Source organism: Grammomys surdaster, unplaced genomic scaffold, assembly GCF_004785775.1.
Source record: "Grammomys surdaster isolate TR1022 unplaced genomic scaffold, NIH_TR_1.0 203, whole genome shotgun sequence".
Lineage (NCBI taxonomy): Eukaryota > Metazoa > Chordata > Mammalia > Rodentia > Muridae > Grammomys > Grammomys surdaster.
Window position 1 is genome coordinate 3,763,298 of NW_021604648.1, and position 14,625 is coordinate 3,777,922.

At 45.0% G+C, this 14,625-nt stretch overlaps 1 protein-coding gene across 1 annotated transcript; it reads left to right on the top strand.

Moving 5' to 3' along the window:
- The first annotated feature begins 488 nt into the window (after positions 1 to 488).
- Positions 489 to 12,599, top strand: Aqp11 (aquaporin 11). Its single transcript, XM_028770666.1, has 3 exons — positions 489 to 1,352; positions 7,852 to 7,968; positions 9,906 to 12,599. Exons 1-3 carry the CDS (start codon positions 734 to 736, stop codon positions 9,983 to 9,985), a joined length of 816 nt encoding a protein of 271 aa, XP_028626499.1. The 5' UTR covers positions 489 to 733; the 3' UTR covers positions 9,986 to 12,599.
- Positions 12,600 to 14,625: the final 2,026 nt, after the last annotated feature.

Sequence of the window (14,625 nt, forward strand, 5' to 3'; positions counted from 1 at the left end):
ATAGCTAGATAATAGTGTGAATACAATTAACGTCAATTTTACATGTAAAATGGATATATATTTTTCCCCACACTTACGAAAAAAGTTCGGGTGTGGGTGAAGAAAACCAAGGCTCTAACACCCTGTCAAACCAGTCAAACCTCGGTTCTCACGCCCACTCCCAGTTGGTCACAGCTCCTTCTCTGAGAGTCACCTCCTCGCTCCTCAACTCCAGTCTCTCCGTGAGTAAAAACGGGGTGGTTGCAAAGATGACCTTTGGGGCTCCGTGGAGTACAGTTTCCGGAGTGAGCAAAGATCAAGGTGGAGTCCCCAGGCCACGCTCCGATCGCCACAGGCGCTGTCACCAGCGTGGCGCGGTCTTAGGCTCGGGGTCCGGCGGCTGGGAACCCAGAGCTCGGGCGCCGCGCGCGTGCGCAGTGGTCTCGGGCCCTGGCCCGGAGCTGAGGGAGGCGGCGGCGGGCCGGTGCGCGTGGGGCGCTGCCGACCGTTGTCCCCTCCGCCGGTGCCCAGGGACAGCTCCCTCGCCGCCTCTCCTCCTCCCCCCCCCTCCCCGGCTCAGGTCACATCTGCACAGCACAGCCGGGGAGGGGAGGAGCCCTCCAGCGCGGAACCCGGGCTTTCCACTCGGCCCGCCCTGAGGGGCGTGGGAGGGCGGAGCCGCGGACTTCGGACTCCAGCCCCCGACGCTCCTCTTTCCCTGACGCCCTCAGCCATCCCTAGCGGTGAGGGAGCCATGTCCGCGCTACTGGGGCTCCGGCCCGAGGTGCAGGACACCTGCGTCTCGCTGGGGCTAATGCTGTTGGTCGTGCTGCTTATGGGGCTGGCCCGCGTGATCGCCCGGCAACAGCTGCACAGGCCCATGGTCCACGCCTTCGTCCTGGAGTTTCTAGCCACCTTCCAGCTCTGCTGCTGCACCCATGAGCTCCAACTGCTGAGCGAGCAGGACTCCGCGCACCCAACCTGGACGCTGACACTGATCTACTTCTTTTCCTTGGTGCATGGCCTGACCCTGGTGGGCACAGCTAGCAACCCGTGCGGCGTGATGATGCAGATGATTCTGGGGAGTATGCCCCCCGACACGGGTGCCATGAGGTTGTTGGCTCAGCTGGTTAGCGCCCTATGCAGCAGGTACTTCATAGGCGCCCTGTGGAGCCTGAGTCTGACCAATTACCATTTCGACGGGAGGATCTTAGCTTGCAGGAATCCCATCCATACCGACATGTCCAAAGCGATCATCATAGAGGCCATCTGCTCCTTTATTTTCCACAGCGCTCTACTGCACTTCCAGGAGGTCCGAACCAAGCTTCGCATCCACCTGCTGGCTGCACTCATCACCTTTTTGGCCTATGCAGGTTTGTTATTCCTACTAAACACTTGGCAGTCCCGAGCCTCTATGACCCGAGGTTCTAAGTTCTTTACCGATACATTTGAGCCCCTTCCGCTAATGTGATGCAAATGCCTGCACCCTACCCTGGGCCATTTATTATTCGAACCATCTTGCAGCCAGTGCCTAGCAGTTGGAGCCAACATACAGATCTTCTTCATTCAGTGCTGTTTTGAACACCCAGAGAAAGCAGACACTCTTGTGCCGAAACTAAGATCAGGGTAGATTACTGCCAACGGCTTAAATAGCCTACAAGGGGATTGTTTTAATGTTAGAAAGGCAGGTTATCGGTTACAGTTCTCATGCCAAGGTGGTATAGATTGCTTCTGACACTCTTACTGAGAAAGGATCCGGTCTAAAAGTTCCTTCGAGCTTAAAGTGCATGATTGGTTAGTACCTCCCTACTCCGTAGGGAGTAGCAATTCTGTAGCTGCACTCACTTCCTACTTTTTCCCTACAAATTACTCGTCGTATTTCCTTATGCTGAGATGCACGTGAACGTTTAAGTAGACTCTCATGAAAGGTGTGTTTCAAGTTTAAATTTTGCTTAAAGATGCTCTTTAAAAACAAGTAATTCTCAGCTGTGTGTGGCGGCACACACGCCTGCCATCCCATCACTCGGGAAGCAGAGGAGGAGGATAATGTTAAGTTCCAGGTCAGACAGTACTAAATACTGAAACCCGGTCTAAGGAAAACAAAATAAAAACCAGAAAGAAAAAAAAAAAACAAATACACCTCCAGAAGTCTTATTTACTTACACAAAGCTCAGCTGCAGTAGGGATTCAAAAATTGGTTAATGATAAAATGTGCCTTTTAAGAGTGTGTCGCCGGGCGGTGGTGGCGCACGCCTTTAATCCCAGCACTTGGGAGGCAGAGGCAGGCGGATTTCTGAGTTCGAGGCCAGCCTGGTCTACAGAGTGAGTTCCAGGACAGCCAGGGCTACACAGAGAAACCCTGTCTCGAAAAAACCAAAAAAAAAAAAAAAAAAAGAGTGTGTCATTTAAAATAATGAAATACTTTTACTGAGATAATAGTGGAATTATAAAAAGAAGTTTTAGCGGCATGAATATATAAATAAAGGAAACATAGTAACAGTCGTATTACTTCTTGTACTCATTAAAAGAGAAACTGAGTAAAGTACCTCAGCGGTAACAACCCGGCCTAGCACTAGTAGGTTCTGGGCTCAAACCTGGGTACAATAAAAAAATTCCTTGAAACACAGTAGGGGTATATACTTCAAGTGTATGCTTGACTTCCTAGGGTAACATGAGAGACTTCACAAATTTTCCTTCTTTAAATCTAGTACTGGTTTTTTAGTAGACACACGGGAATATACACTATGTGGGGTAAGAGAAGTGGGCACATGTGTATTTGAGGGGCCAGTGAGAATTTAAGCTAAAGCAGGAACTCCGCTGTGCACGAGCAGTTATGCCACAGTATAGTTATGTATTTGCCAATTAAACGAGCAAAGAGTTGTGCAGGCGACCCATGCCCATAATACTAGCACTGGAGAGGTAGGGGCAGAAGGAATAAGGTCGTCTTCTGCTACTGACTGGGTATGGGCCAGCCTGGGGTACATAAGACCTAGTCTCCAAAATCATACACACAAGGGCTGGAGAGACAGCTCAGTGGTTAAGAGCACTGATTGTTCTTCTAGAGGTCCTGAGTTCAATTCCTAGCACCCACATGGTGGCTTACAACCATCTGCAATGGTATCTGATACCCTCTTCTGGTGTGTCTGAAGACAGTGACTCAAATACAAAAAACAATAAATCGTTTTAAAACACACAAACACACACACACACACACACACACACACAAATAAAAATCTGAGATTGTTTTATAATTAAAAAAAAATTAAGGACACCTAGATCTTTCTCACCCCCGAATTGCTCCTTGTGCCTCTGTTGATGGTTGTGAGGTTGGTGTTCTTCCTGTATTTTTATGCTTTAGCACCAAGTTATGATTCCACAAATAATGTATATACTATTAACTTTTCTGGGCTGGGGATATAGTTCACAAATAGAACTTTATGCATATGGCCTTTGGCTCTTGTGAGGGGTAAAAATGTCTTTCAAAAGAGAAGCAGTGTGACACTTGGAGTTACTCATAAGTAAGAGGCCAATGGAGAAGGACTGGCTTTGTCACTACCTAGACTGCTTTCAAACTCATTTGATCCTTCCAAGCTTTCTTTTTCTAAGGAAGTTATGTTTATTTATTTTGTATGTGTATGTGGGTTGGGGTGGGATGGTTGTGTGTGCATGCTATAGCACACGTGCAGGGCTTGAGGACAACTTTAGAGAGTCAAATTTCCCCATCCACCATGTGGGTCCCTCAACTGAACTCACGCTGTCAGAGCCATCTTGCTGGTCCCACCTCTGCTTCCTGAACAGTTGGGATTCCAGGCATGCAGCACCAGGCCTGAGATTGTTGAGCTATGAGCTATGAATGAAGACTGTAAGTAAATCTTAATTTGGGTTTTGGGAGAATGTACTTCAACAGTCAAGGTGATTGAGCTCTGCGTTCATTTTCTATGCATAATTAGATATTTTAAAAATGTCATTTTAAACATGTAAGTTGTCTATATTGTAATGTTTCTAATGTGTAGAATTTTAAGTTATACCTGTCCATGACATAATGTCTGTGTCCATCTACAAACAATAAGCTATGAGTACAGATCAGACGTGCTTTCCAGAATCTATAAACTAGGACTCGGCACAGTAATACCCGCACCAAGTAAGACAACTTTCAGACAAGTCTCCCTGCCCCCTTTTCTCTAGTCTGGAGAAACTGAAGTGTTTATTTACTTTATTCCTTACTCTTTCGGGTTTTTATTCTCCTTCTGGCCACAGTTATAGGGAAGATCATTTGTCCAAAGAAAAATGAACTAAGAGCATTGCACACTGTCTCACTTAAAAAGGAAACGGGGGCTGCAGAGATGGCTCAGCACTTGAGAGCACTGACTGCTCTTCCAGAGGTCCTGAACTCAATTCCCAGCAACCACATGATGGCTCACAACCATCTATAGCATGATCTGATGTCCTGTTCTGGCACGCAGGTGTACACGCAGATAGAGCACTCATATAGAGTAAAAAAAATAAAACAGGAATGGATACAATCAATAATTCACAAATAAATTTTAGTTTCAGGACTGGTGAGATGGCTGTGGGTAAAATAGATTGTCACCAAGCCTTATGACCTGAGTGTGATCTCTAGGCCCCACCTGGTGGAAGGAGACCTGAGTCCTAAAGTGTCCTCTGACCACCACATCCCCCTCACCAAATAAACATGTGTTCAAACAAACCAACATCTAGATTAAACAAAGGCCCCAAACCTTTTGCTATACCAGTGTAATTTGGTGTTAAGAGGCCAGGTTGAGTCAGACTGTGCTGTTAGATATTTAATCAAGTCCTCAGTTTCCTTATCTTTAAGATACCATCTCAATGGGTACGAGGGACCATGTTTCAAACTTGCAGTTTCTTCCTGGTGTAACGCAATCGGGGGAAAAATGCTATTGTCCTTATTCCTCTGCCCTGCAGTTTCCCACAGATCTCCTATATAACACAGCCGTTTTTGCAGGATTGCCAATCACATTCCATCTCTTGTAGTCAGCAGTGCAATCTGAACACAACACAGCCAGCAGCACTCTGAGGAGGAATCCCCTCCCTGGGGAATCCACACCTCAGGCAGCCCAGGAACCCTGCCTTTTCAGGGAGAGCTGGACTATGCTGGCTTCAAAGGCATGCAGCGTGTCCGGCTTTACTTCTTAAACTCTTAAATTTTTAAGTTTTGCTTAATCCTTAGACTTGTTGGTACATTACAGCATTTGTGAAATGGAGCTTGGAGAGCCAGAGTCAATGAAAGCACCCAAGCGGTACTGTCTCCTGGGATCCCCACATCTGTCCTAAGACTGTACCCTGCCCTTTTCTTATAGGACTGTCGAAAAACAGAAGAAACGCATAGACTTTGCTTCATTTTTTCATTTATTTATTGAACACATAAATAATAAGTTATGAAACTGAATCTAATAATTGTGTTCAGGTGAACATAAAAAAGCACCACATCTACTCTCTGTATTTTTTCTTATATTTTTGGCTGTGAGCCTAGCCTTTAACAGCTGAGCCATCTCTCCAGCACCTCCGTATTTTTTCTCATGGTAGTTGTTTAGAGTTTATCTTGGAGATCTATGTTCATAAAAAAAATCTCTAATTTCTTCAAAATAGTATATGCTATTCCAAATAAGCATGTTTGTCTACACCTTTCTGGACATTTAGACTTCCTAGTTCCTTGCTATAAACTAACATTACCCATGTCTTCTTGCACATGAACCACTGTTGCTCTAGGACAGCTATTCTCAGTTGGGAACACCTGGAACACCTGGTGATATTTGAGGCTTTTTGATAGTTACAAAGTTGGCAAGGGGCGGGGCTACCAGCATCTAGTGGGTAGAGGCCAAAGTTGTCACTAAATGTACACAGGGCAGCCTCTAACAACAAAGGATTATAAAGTAAAACAGCAAAGTATCCAGTTTGGGTTTTTACACAAAAGCCACACCTGATGTGGATTACTGTTTAAGTTATTATAGCTGTTGGTATGCAACAACCCATCTCCAAACTCTAAAAGTAGTAATAACTACTTATTTCCCATGATTCTTTGTGCTTTCTACCCACTTGCTTAATGATTTGTGTGTGGATTGGTGCATGTGTGTGGGGTGCACTGTGTTGGAGGGACACGTGTGTTGTGGAGTACATGTGTGAGGAACCCAGTAAAAATAAATGTACTCCTTTATTTTTGGGTGAGATGAGATCCTTTGAGATCACTTGTGTAGCCGCTTTGTTTCAGCTGGGGTCAAAGCCAAGAACCCTTGCTCACACCTGGCTGCCAGTGCTTGTCATCTGACATCTGGAGCACTCGGGTTCCCCTCCATGAGGCCTTTCATCCTCCAGCAGCTTAGACCTCTGCTTACAGGTTCGGGACATTGTTCCAAGAGAACAGTAAGTGAGGATTCCACCAACAGCAGTTCAGAATTCTGCATTCAGAACTCGGCACGACCTCTTCTACCCTTTGCCAATTCAAGTCACAGAGCCAACCCAGATTTGAGTGACATCATGGTCCTGTAGCAGTTCCCACAGGGCTCTGAAGCACCGTGCTGAGGGTTAGAGGACAAGGAGAGTGAACAGATAGATGGTTGTGAGCCACTGTGTGGTTGCTGGGAATTGAACTCAGGACCTCTGGAAGAGCAGCTAGTGCTCTCAACAGCTGAGCCATCTCTCAGCCCCGCTTGGGCCATTCCTAATGATAACTGTCCAGGGCACTTGTATGATGTTAAGTCATAACATTGCAAAGATCTGGAAGTCTTTGTCTTTCTGCCCTTGGTGTTTAGTACAAGGGAGCTCAATTTACTTTGTTTTTGTGGAAACGGAAATGAGCAGCTGCCAACCAGTTTTCTTGAATGCTAAGGGTAGCCATGTTTCATTAGGTTTATAATATCCCCAAAGACTGTTCAAGACTTAGTGCATGTTCTCAGATGGCACTGTTTATTACTGCTGTGCATGACCATGCTGTGCTGTCAAGCTGGAATGTTAGAGAAAACAGCCATTGGTGAGTTTGATCTGCTCAATAGCTTCCGCTCAACATTGCTGCTGTTCTCAGCCTAGGGAATCTCATTAGGTAAATCCTACAAAAAGCTCTTACCCAACTCTAGCTTACTGTTTTATCAAGACAGTTAACATGCTATAGGGGTCTATGTCAGTGCCAGACTCCACATGCGTGAAGACGCTTCCATTGGGAAGAACAGAAATGTCTTGGGGTACTTCCTGGGTATTTGCAAATGCACTGCCACACTCTGGGGAGTAGTGCTCATCAGGCATCCAGCCTTCTTTTCCGTCAGCTGTGTGGTCACAACCATAAACCCCTACGCTATGTTGAGCTGGAACATGAGTCCACTGCTGGGCTCTGTGCAGTCCCTTCTGAATGTTTATTTCTGTGCGTGCACATCCATGTATGTGTGTGAAGAAGGCAGAGGATGCTGACTGAGTGCACTTTGATCACTTTCCACACTATTCCCTTCAGACAGTTTTGCAATGAATCTGAAGCAGGTCATTCTAGCTAGGCCGGCTGGCCATCGAGCTCCCAGGGTCCTGTCTCCACTCCACTTGTGCAGTTATGAGCTCATACAGCCACAGCCATCTGGGGATCTGAACTCGGGTCTTCATACTCCAGCAGCAGCAGCAGCACTCTGGCTTCATTTCTTAACTTGTTTAACTTCTCCTTTGAGTTCTGCCATTCGGTTGCTTCTTAGGGACTTTGCTGGCAGAGACCCAGTGGTAATGCGTTTTTGTCTATTTCACTTTCCATTTTAATACAAAGGCATGTGTGCACTGGAGGGTCCCAGGCCCCTGGGCTCATGTTAGCTGTGTCATTTCAGTCTTGCTTTCTTTGTAACAGATTTCTGTCTTTGCTCACAGGAGGGAGCCTCACGGGAGCTCTGTTTAACCCGGCGCTGGCACTTTCACTGCACTTCCCGTGCTTTGACGAACTGTTCTATAAGTTTTTTGTAGTATACTGGCTTGCTCCTTCTTTAGGTAAGCATATTTTATTTACTATGTCTGAAAGTTTAGGACATTTAAAAAACTAATTTATGCGTAGAGTGTTGTGCATGCATGAGTGTACACTGTATGTGTGCCCAGTGCCCCTGGAGCCCCTGGAACTGTTTTACAGACGGGTGTGAGCTGCCATGTGGGTGCTTGGACTAGAAATCAATTTCTCTGAAGAGCAACCAGTGCTCTTAACTGACAAGCCATCTCTCCAGACCCCAAATTAGATTATAAAATATTTTAAAATATGACACAAAAGAACTTCACTATGTCAATTTCTAAAGCCAGAGAATATACAAAAAAAAAAAGAGCCCAACTTGGTTAACATGCTTGAAAAGCGCAAGCTCCAGTATCTGTCCACCTCTGCCCTACTTCCAAGTGCTAGGGTTACAAGGCATATGCTGTCATGCCTGACTTTTACATGGGTGCCGGGAATCCAGCTTCAGGTCTTCAAGCTAATACAGCGAGCACTCATCCAGTGAGCCAGCTCCCCAGCTCCTGATACCGTGTTAGAATCAGGCTGCCTGATAGGTGAGGGCAATGAAGGATAATTATTTCCATTCACAAATAATATTTTAGCTGGGCCTGGTATGCTGCCTGAAATTCTAGTTACTTAGGAGGCTGAGACAGGAGGATTACAAGTATAAGGCCTACTTAGGGTACAAAGCAATTTTAAGTCCAGCCTGGACAACTTCCTGAGTCTAGTATATAAGTCCAAAAGTATAAAAATGGGGTGAGGGAATGGGGATACAGTTCAGTGGTAGAAAACTTGCCCAGCATTCACAAATTCTTGGGTTCTATTTCTAGTACCAAAATAATTACTACATAGTGAATTCAGACCAGCCTGTGGTATATGAGACCTACCTTAAAATAATAAAAATTAATCGATCAATTTTTATTTTTTTGCTAAATAATTTCCCCTATGAATGTGTGAGTCCTAAACCAAATGTTATTTAATCATTTAGGTTGCTTTTCTTATGTGTCAGAGAGCATCCTGTGTAACAGCTCTGTAGTCAATACAGCCTCTAAATGGCTCCCAAGTCCCATCCATCTTAATGCAATCTAGATCAGGACAGGCATGTGGCCCACTAAGGGCTTGCTTAGTATACATGCTGCTGCAGGTTCCATCCCTACTTATCAGGAAAAGTTCTCTTTTAAAGAGCGACGGTAACTATAATGAGGATGTTGTTTATATAATTATCAGCATTTATGGTATCAGCATTTCTTACTTTTATTTAGTCATCAGCTAAATAAAAATGGGTAAAACATCTATACAATAAAAATAATTTATAAAAATTGAGAAAAGAATGAAGAGTTAGGTTTGGAGGTGTTACTCAGTGATGATGGCTTGTCTAGTGCACAGAGCCCAAACCGAGTCACAGCATTGCAAAAACAACAAATACGTAAATGAAGCACTATTAATATACATTTAAAAAAAACTATTCTGTATTTAAAGACTGGTTTTAGGTATTTTATGTGATGTATCTGTAAAACCCACTATGGTACGAACTCATGAAGAAAGAAAGAGCCAGAGCCTGCCGTGTGTATGTTTGAACTTTGGGTGAGCATGCAGAGAGCTGTCAAGGTTTCCTCCTGCTCTCCAGAGACTTTTTCTTTTCCTTAATCTCTGCTCTACTTAAAAACAACAAAAATTCCAAAATGCTGTGAGCTCCTGCCTCCCAGGCCACCTCTGAGGCACGGAAGAAGCCCTGCCACTTTACAGAAGAACCAATGATGCAAGCCCAGGTTCTCACCAAGTCTGTCAGTGCCACGTGAGTCCGAGGTGTCCGCCCTGTTCTTACTGTGTATGTAATCATTTTAAGGACTGAAGAGAAGCCTGAGAGCAGCAATCTTGGTTTCCACTCTGTGGTCCTCCTCGCCGTCCCTACGGCTCTGAGCTTACGTTGCGGTGTTTTGTCTTCCAGGCGTGCTGCTGCTGATCCTCATGTTCAGCTTCTTCCTCCCATGGCTGCATAACAACCAAATGACTAATAAAAAGGAGTAACCACCCCCAAAGACTCAGGCGAAGTCACAGGACAGTCAAGCTGGATGTGACCATCTGAGCACCTTCCAAACTCTGGACTCGCCCTGTTTCAACTTCCTTTGTGGAAGGTGTCTTCATGTTTTCACTACCTGGACTTATACTTACTGTGAGATGAGGTAGCCTGTATTCTCAGTTAAGACTTGTCGAGTGATGTATTAAATGCTGCTAGAAAAGGCTCATTCATTAAACCTCTATAACCCCAAGTCATTATTAATGTGATGAGAAGAACAAGAGAGATAAAGTGAGGCGGGGGAGGGTCACTGGTCAGGCAGGAGGCGGGCTCACTCACAGGCTCCACAAGGTGCTTGCCAGCCACAGCTTCTTAGTGACACTAGCAATGGTGGCATCTTTTAACCAGAAACTTGTTTTGGGAAATGCCTTTTATATCCACTACTCCTCAACAGGTTTCCCATTGGTTTGACACAGGGTCTCCCTTGTAACCTGGCTGGCCTGAAGCTTCCTGTGTAGACCAGGCTGGCCTCAGACAGTGAGCCTTTGCCTCTGCTTCCCAAGTGCTGGGATTACAGGCAGGGATGTGCCACCACAACCAGGGTTTTCTGCTTTGTATTTATCTTAGGGTAAAGACACTCACAATGTAGCCTAGGCTGTCCCTGAACTCACCATCTTCCAAGTGCTAGGGCTGTAAGTATGTACTACCCCAACTGCCTCAGGCTTCCTAAATTTTAAATATATCCTAATACCTAAAATATTTAAGCTGACAATTTCAGTCAAATTGTCTTAATGCACACACAGCCAAGATCTGGTCTTTTCATGTTCCCAACTGCATGCCACAGCCGCCTGGAGAGGCAGGTGGGTTTTCTTTCTGTGTTCCTTATCTTTGTAATGATACACTGAAATGCTCAGGAACAGCTAATGATAGAATGTGGAAATGGATTCTAACCTCCATTTGACTGGATGAGCTGCTGAGCCCAGGTGTGCTGTGACTGTCCCCAGCACCAGGGGCAAACGCACGCTTTATACTTCCATGTCAGCAGCTATCCGTGACTGGAGGAGAGGTTCTAAAGACAACATTCAACTCTCTGAATTATACTTTAAAGCTCAGTGTCTTTTCTTTTTCTTATTTGTGTATGAGTGCATCTATATGCACGTGTATACACAGGTACTCAAGGAGGCCACAACAGGGCTCTGAGTCCCCTGCAGCTGGATTTACAGGTGATAAGCTATCATGTGGGTGCTGGGAACCCAGGTCTGCTGGAAGAGCAGCAAGTTCTCTTAGCCACTGAGCTATCTCTCCAGTCCTTATTAGTACATTTGGAAGCTTAAAAAGCCTTTTTCCACTGCAAGCCTTACTGAAGTCCAGTTTATTATTTCATTTTTTGTGTGTAAAATGTGTGGGTGGGTGCATGCTACAGCATACATATGGAGGTCAGAGGACATCTCCTCGGAGCCAGTTCTGTCTTTATCTGGTTCTGGCGATGGAACTCGGTTGCCGGGCTTGTGTTGCAATGCCTTAATCCCACTAGGCCATCTTGCAGGCTTGAAGTCTAATTACAAACAATCCAGGCCACAATACTGGTTTTTAAAAAGGGGTTGGGGCGAGGGGAATGAGAGATGAGTAAAAACGAACACTTGGCAGCTAAGCTGGCAGTAACATACACTGCGTGGGGATAAGCTTACAGACTCCGGAGGTCAGTCAGGTGACCAGAAGCTCTGTCACAAGGATCATAAGAGTACTTAAGTGTGAGGCTTCAGAATTGTGACTCCATGACTAAATGCATGCGCTCTCTAAGCCCTCCCCCAGGGATGTGCTTCCTCCAGAGGTGTGCACCCCTAAACCTGCCTCCAAATAAATAAAATCTTTTTTAAAAACCATTCTTAACAGGGGGACTCAAAGGGCTGACAACATAGATAACTGCCGATAGCTGATGGCCCGCTTTTAACTGAAGTCAGGCTTCCCTGTAAAACAAAAGCCACTTTCACATTTTTTTTTTAACCAAAAAACGCATGGTTCCAGCTTCTTCAAATTTGAGGCCTCAATTCTATCCTGGCAAAACGACCAAATAATGACTGTTCCTTTAAACAACCCTTTGCCTTCCAAAACGCAGCTGAGTGTTCTCTAGTTCATGGCTTCTCATAGAACACAACAACTACTTACATTTCAGTAACATGCATGCTTCATGGCTTGACAGAGAGGGGAACGGTCGTTACTGTGACGATGTCGACTCTCTGACCTCCCCAGTGACTCTGAGTTTGTGTCCCTAGATTCTGCTGTCAATCCTGCATTCCTCTCAGGGTGGCACTTTTCTCTCTCTTCTCACCTGTCCTCACTGCTGTTTATTGCTTGTGTTCTAAGTTTGTTTTTTTTAAAAGATTTTTATTTTGGGAAAGGTTAGGAGATGCAGCCATCTGGAGAAGTATGTCACTGGGGTGGGCTTTGAGTACATAACCTAGCCAGCCCTGCTTCTGTTTTGCCCTGGTATGTACTCATGGTTAAAGATGTAATCTTTCAGTTTTTGTTCCAGCCACCGTGTCTGCCACTTGTCATAATGGACTCTCATCCTTTCAGAACCATTAAGCCAAAATAAACACCTCTTTCCTCCAGTAAAGAAAGCAATTTAATGTGTATGTGTATGTATGTGAATATATACTGTGTGTGCAGGTGCCTATGGGCCAGAAGAGGCCTGGTGGATCCCTGGGAGCTGGAATTCCAGGCAGTTCAGAACTTGGGTCCTCTGAAAGAGCAGTATGTACACTAACCACTGACCCACCTCTCCCACCCCTTTAAGATCTTAGTCCCTGCCTCTTTGTGGAGCAAACTCAAGTTATGTCTTGGTAATTGAAATACACAAAGGATCCTTCCGGTGTCTTGGTCTCTGAGTACCTTGGCTATCTCTTCTGATAGCTGTGTCTTTGTTCTGCCCAAGATCCACCTTAGCTACAAGCTTGTCGTTACCAGTAAACAAAATATGAGCTCGAATACTCTAACCTCCATTTCTAACCTCCTTCAGCTCCTTCACTAGTCAGTCACTAGACCAGATGAGTCCCCAGTGATCTCAAGTGCTCTCTTCTATTTACGGAGCTTAAGTCATTTGGACAATGACTGTCGCAAACGTGCCCGCTACATTCTTAACTCTCATCTCCCTCTGTCATACTAACACACACAGGAACTACAACTAAATCAAACGCAACTGTGCTTATTCTATTTGCAACAGAACACAACGTCCACTAATCTTTTATTACCTATCCATCTATATACATACACATTTTAGCTTCACAGCTACAGGAGACAATGTACACTTCTCATAAACCAGCATCTATGAATCCCTCCTGTGTGAATCTAGACAGGGCTAGTATGCTTCCATTTCAAAGGCAGAGAGGGCTAGATGATTTCTGGTTTTTGCAACTTATAGGCACACATAAGGCTAGCTAACATCATCTTGAATGTGGTGAACTCAGGGCAACCGTTAAGACACTAGTCTAACATCAGAAGAGCATCCACACTATGTCAACACTCCTGGTCCCTAACTTCCTTTATGGATCTGTTTTGTTTTTATCCTTTTGTCCAGTTTTTCCCCACTGACCTTGTTTTAGAAAGCGATGCTGAGGATGGACCCTGGCTTCGTGCATGCTAGGTAAGCGCCACACCACTACGCTACACCCTTATCTCTCCACCGGCTTCGGATGGACTCACCACTAGAATTTTGTTAAGAGTAAGAGTTTTTCAAACACTGCAGCACTAGCCTCATGTTGAACAGCCTAACCATCTGCTCTACACAGTGTATATAACAACTGTTTATTTGCAAAGACTTGCTTCCCTTGATAATGCTGTCAGCCATTCACTGTTCCTGTTGCTAGGACTGAGAGTCACTTCCTTCTCCTACCCATCTGCTCTACTGGAAAGCAGACACTCCAGTGCATTAGATCTGATTATAAAGCACAAAGAACAACCTGCACTGAAGGCCTGCAGGCCCTACAAGAAAAGCTCAGACTCTGAGATGTTTAACTGCTTCCTGGAGTTTTTGTTTCAAGCTTCACAGACGTATTCTAATCTGGTGGTGGGTTAGTCATAGCTTCACTTCAGGAAGTCAGTACCAGGGCTAGGATGCAGCTTGGCTGGTAGTACCTGCCAACAACACAAAGGGCCCTGAGTTTGATCCCCATAACCACATAAGACTGGGTGTGAAGGCACATGTCAGTAATCCCAGGCTTAAGAGGTGGAGGCAGGAGGGCTTAAAGTTCATAGTAGTCTTCAACAACACAGCAAACTCAAGCCCAGTATGGACCTCATAAGATTCTGCCTCAAAATAAATAAATAGATAAATGAAGTCAGCACTAACCTTGTCGATAACACCTATTGAGCTACCTTCTAGGTACTGTTATAATAAGCAACTCACATATACTTGTAGGAGGTGCTAAGGTGGGAGGAGTAAGGAGAGGAAGAGGAGGAGCTAGAGAGGGCAGAGATGTAGGAGGATGGAGAACCACACAGGTATGGAGAGCAGTCGTGGGGAACAACTTATAATTAGGTTAGCTAATTGGGATACAACTTTCTTTTTGTATGGGGATCTTGTTATTAATCATTATCAAACATATAAAGCCTTTGATTAATCTTTAAGCATTAGAGTCTCATTTTTTCTACT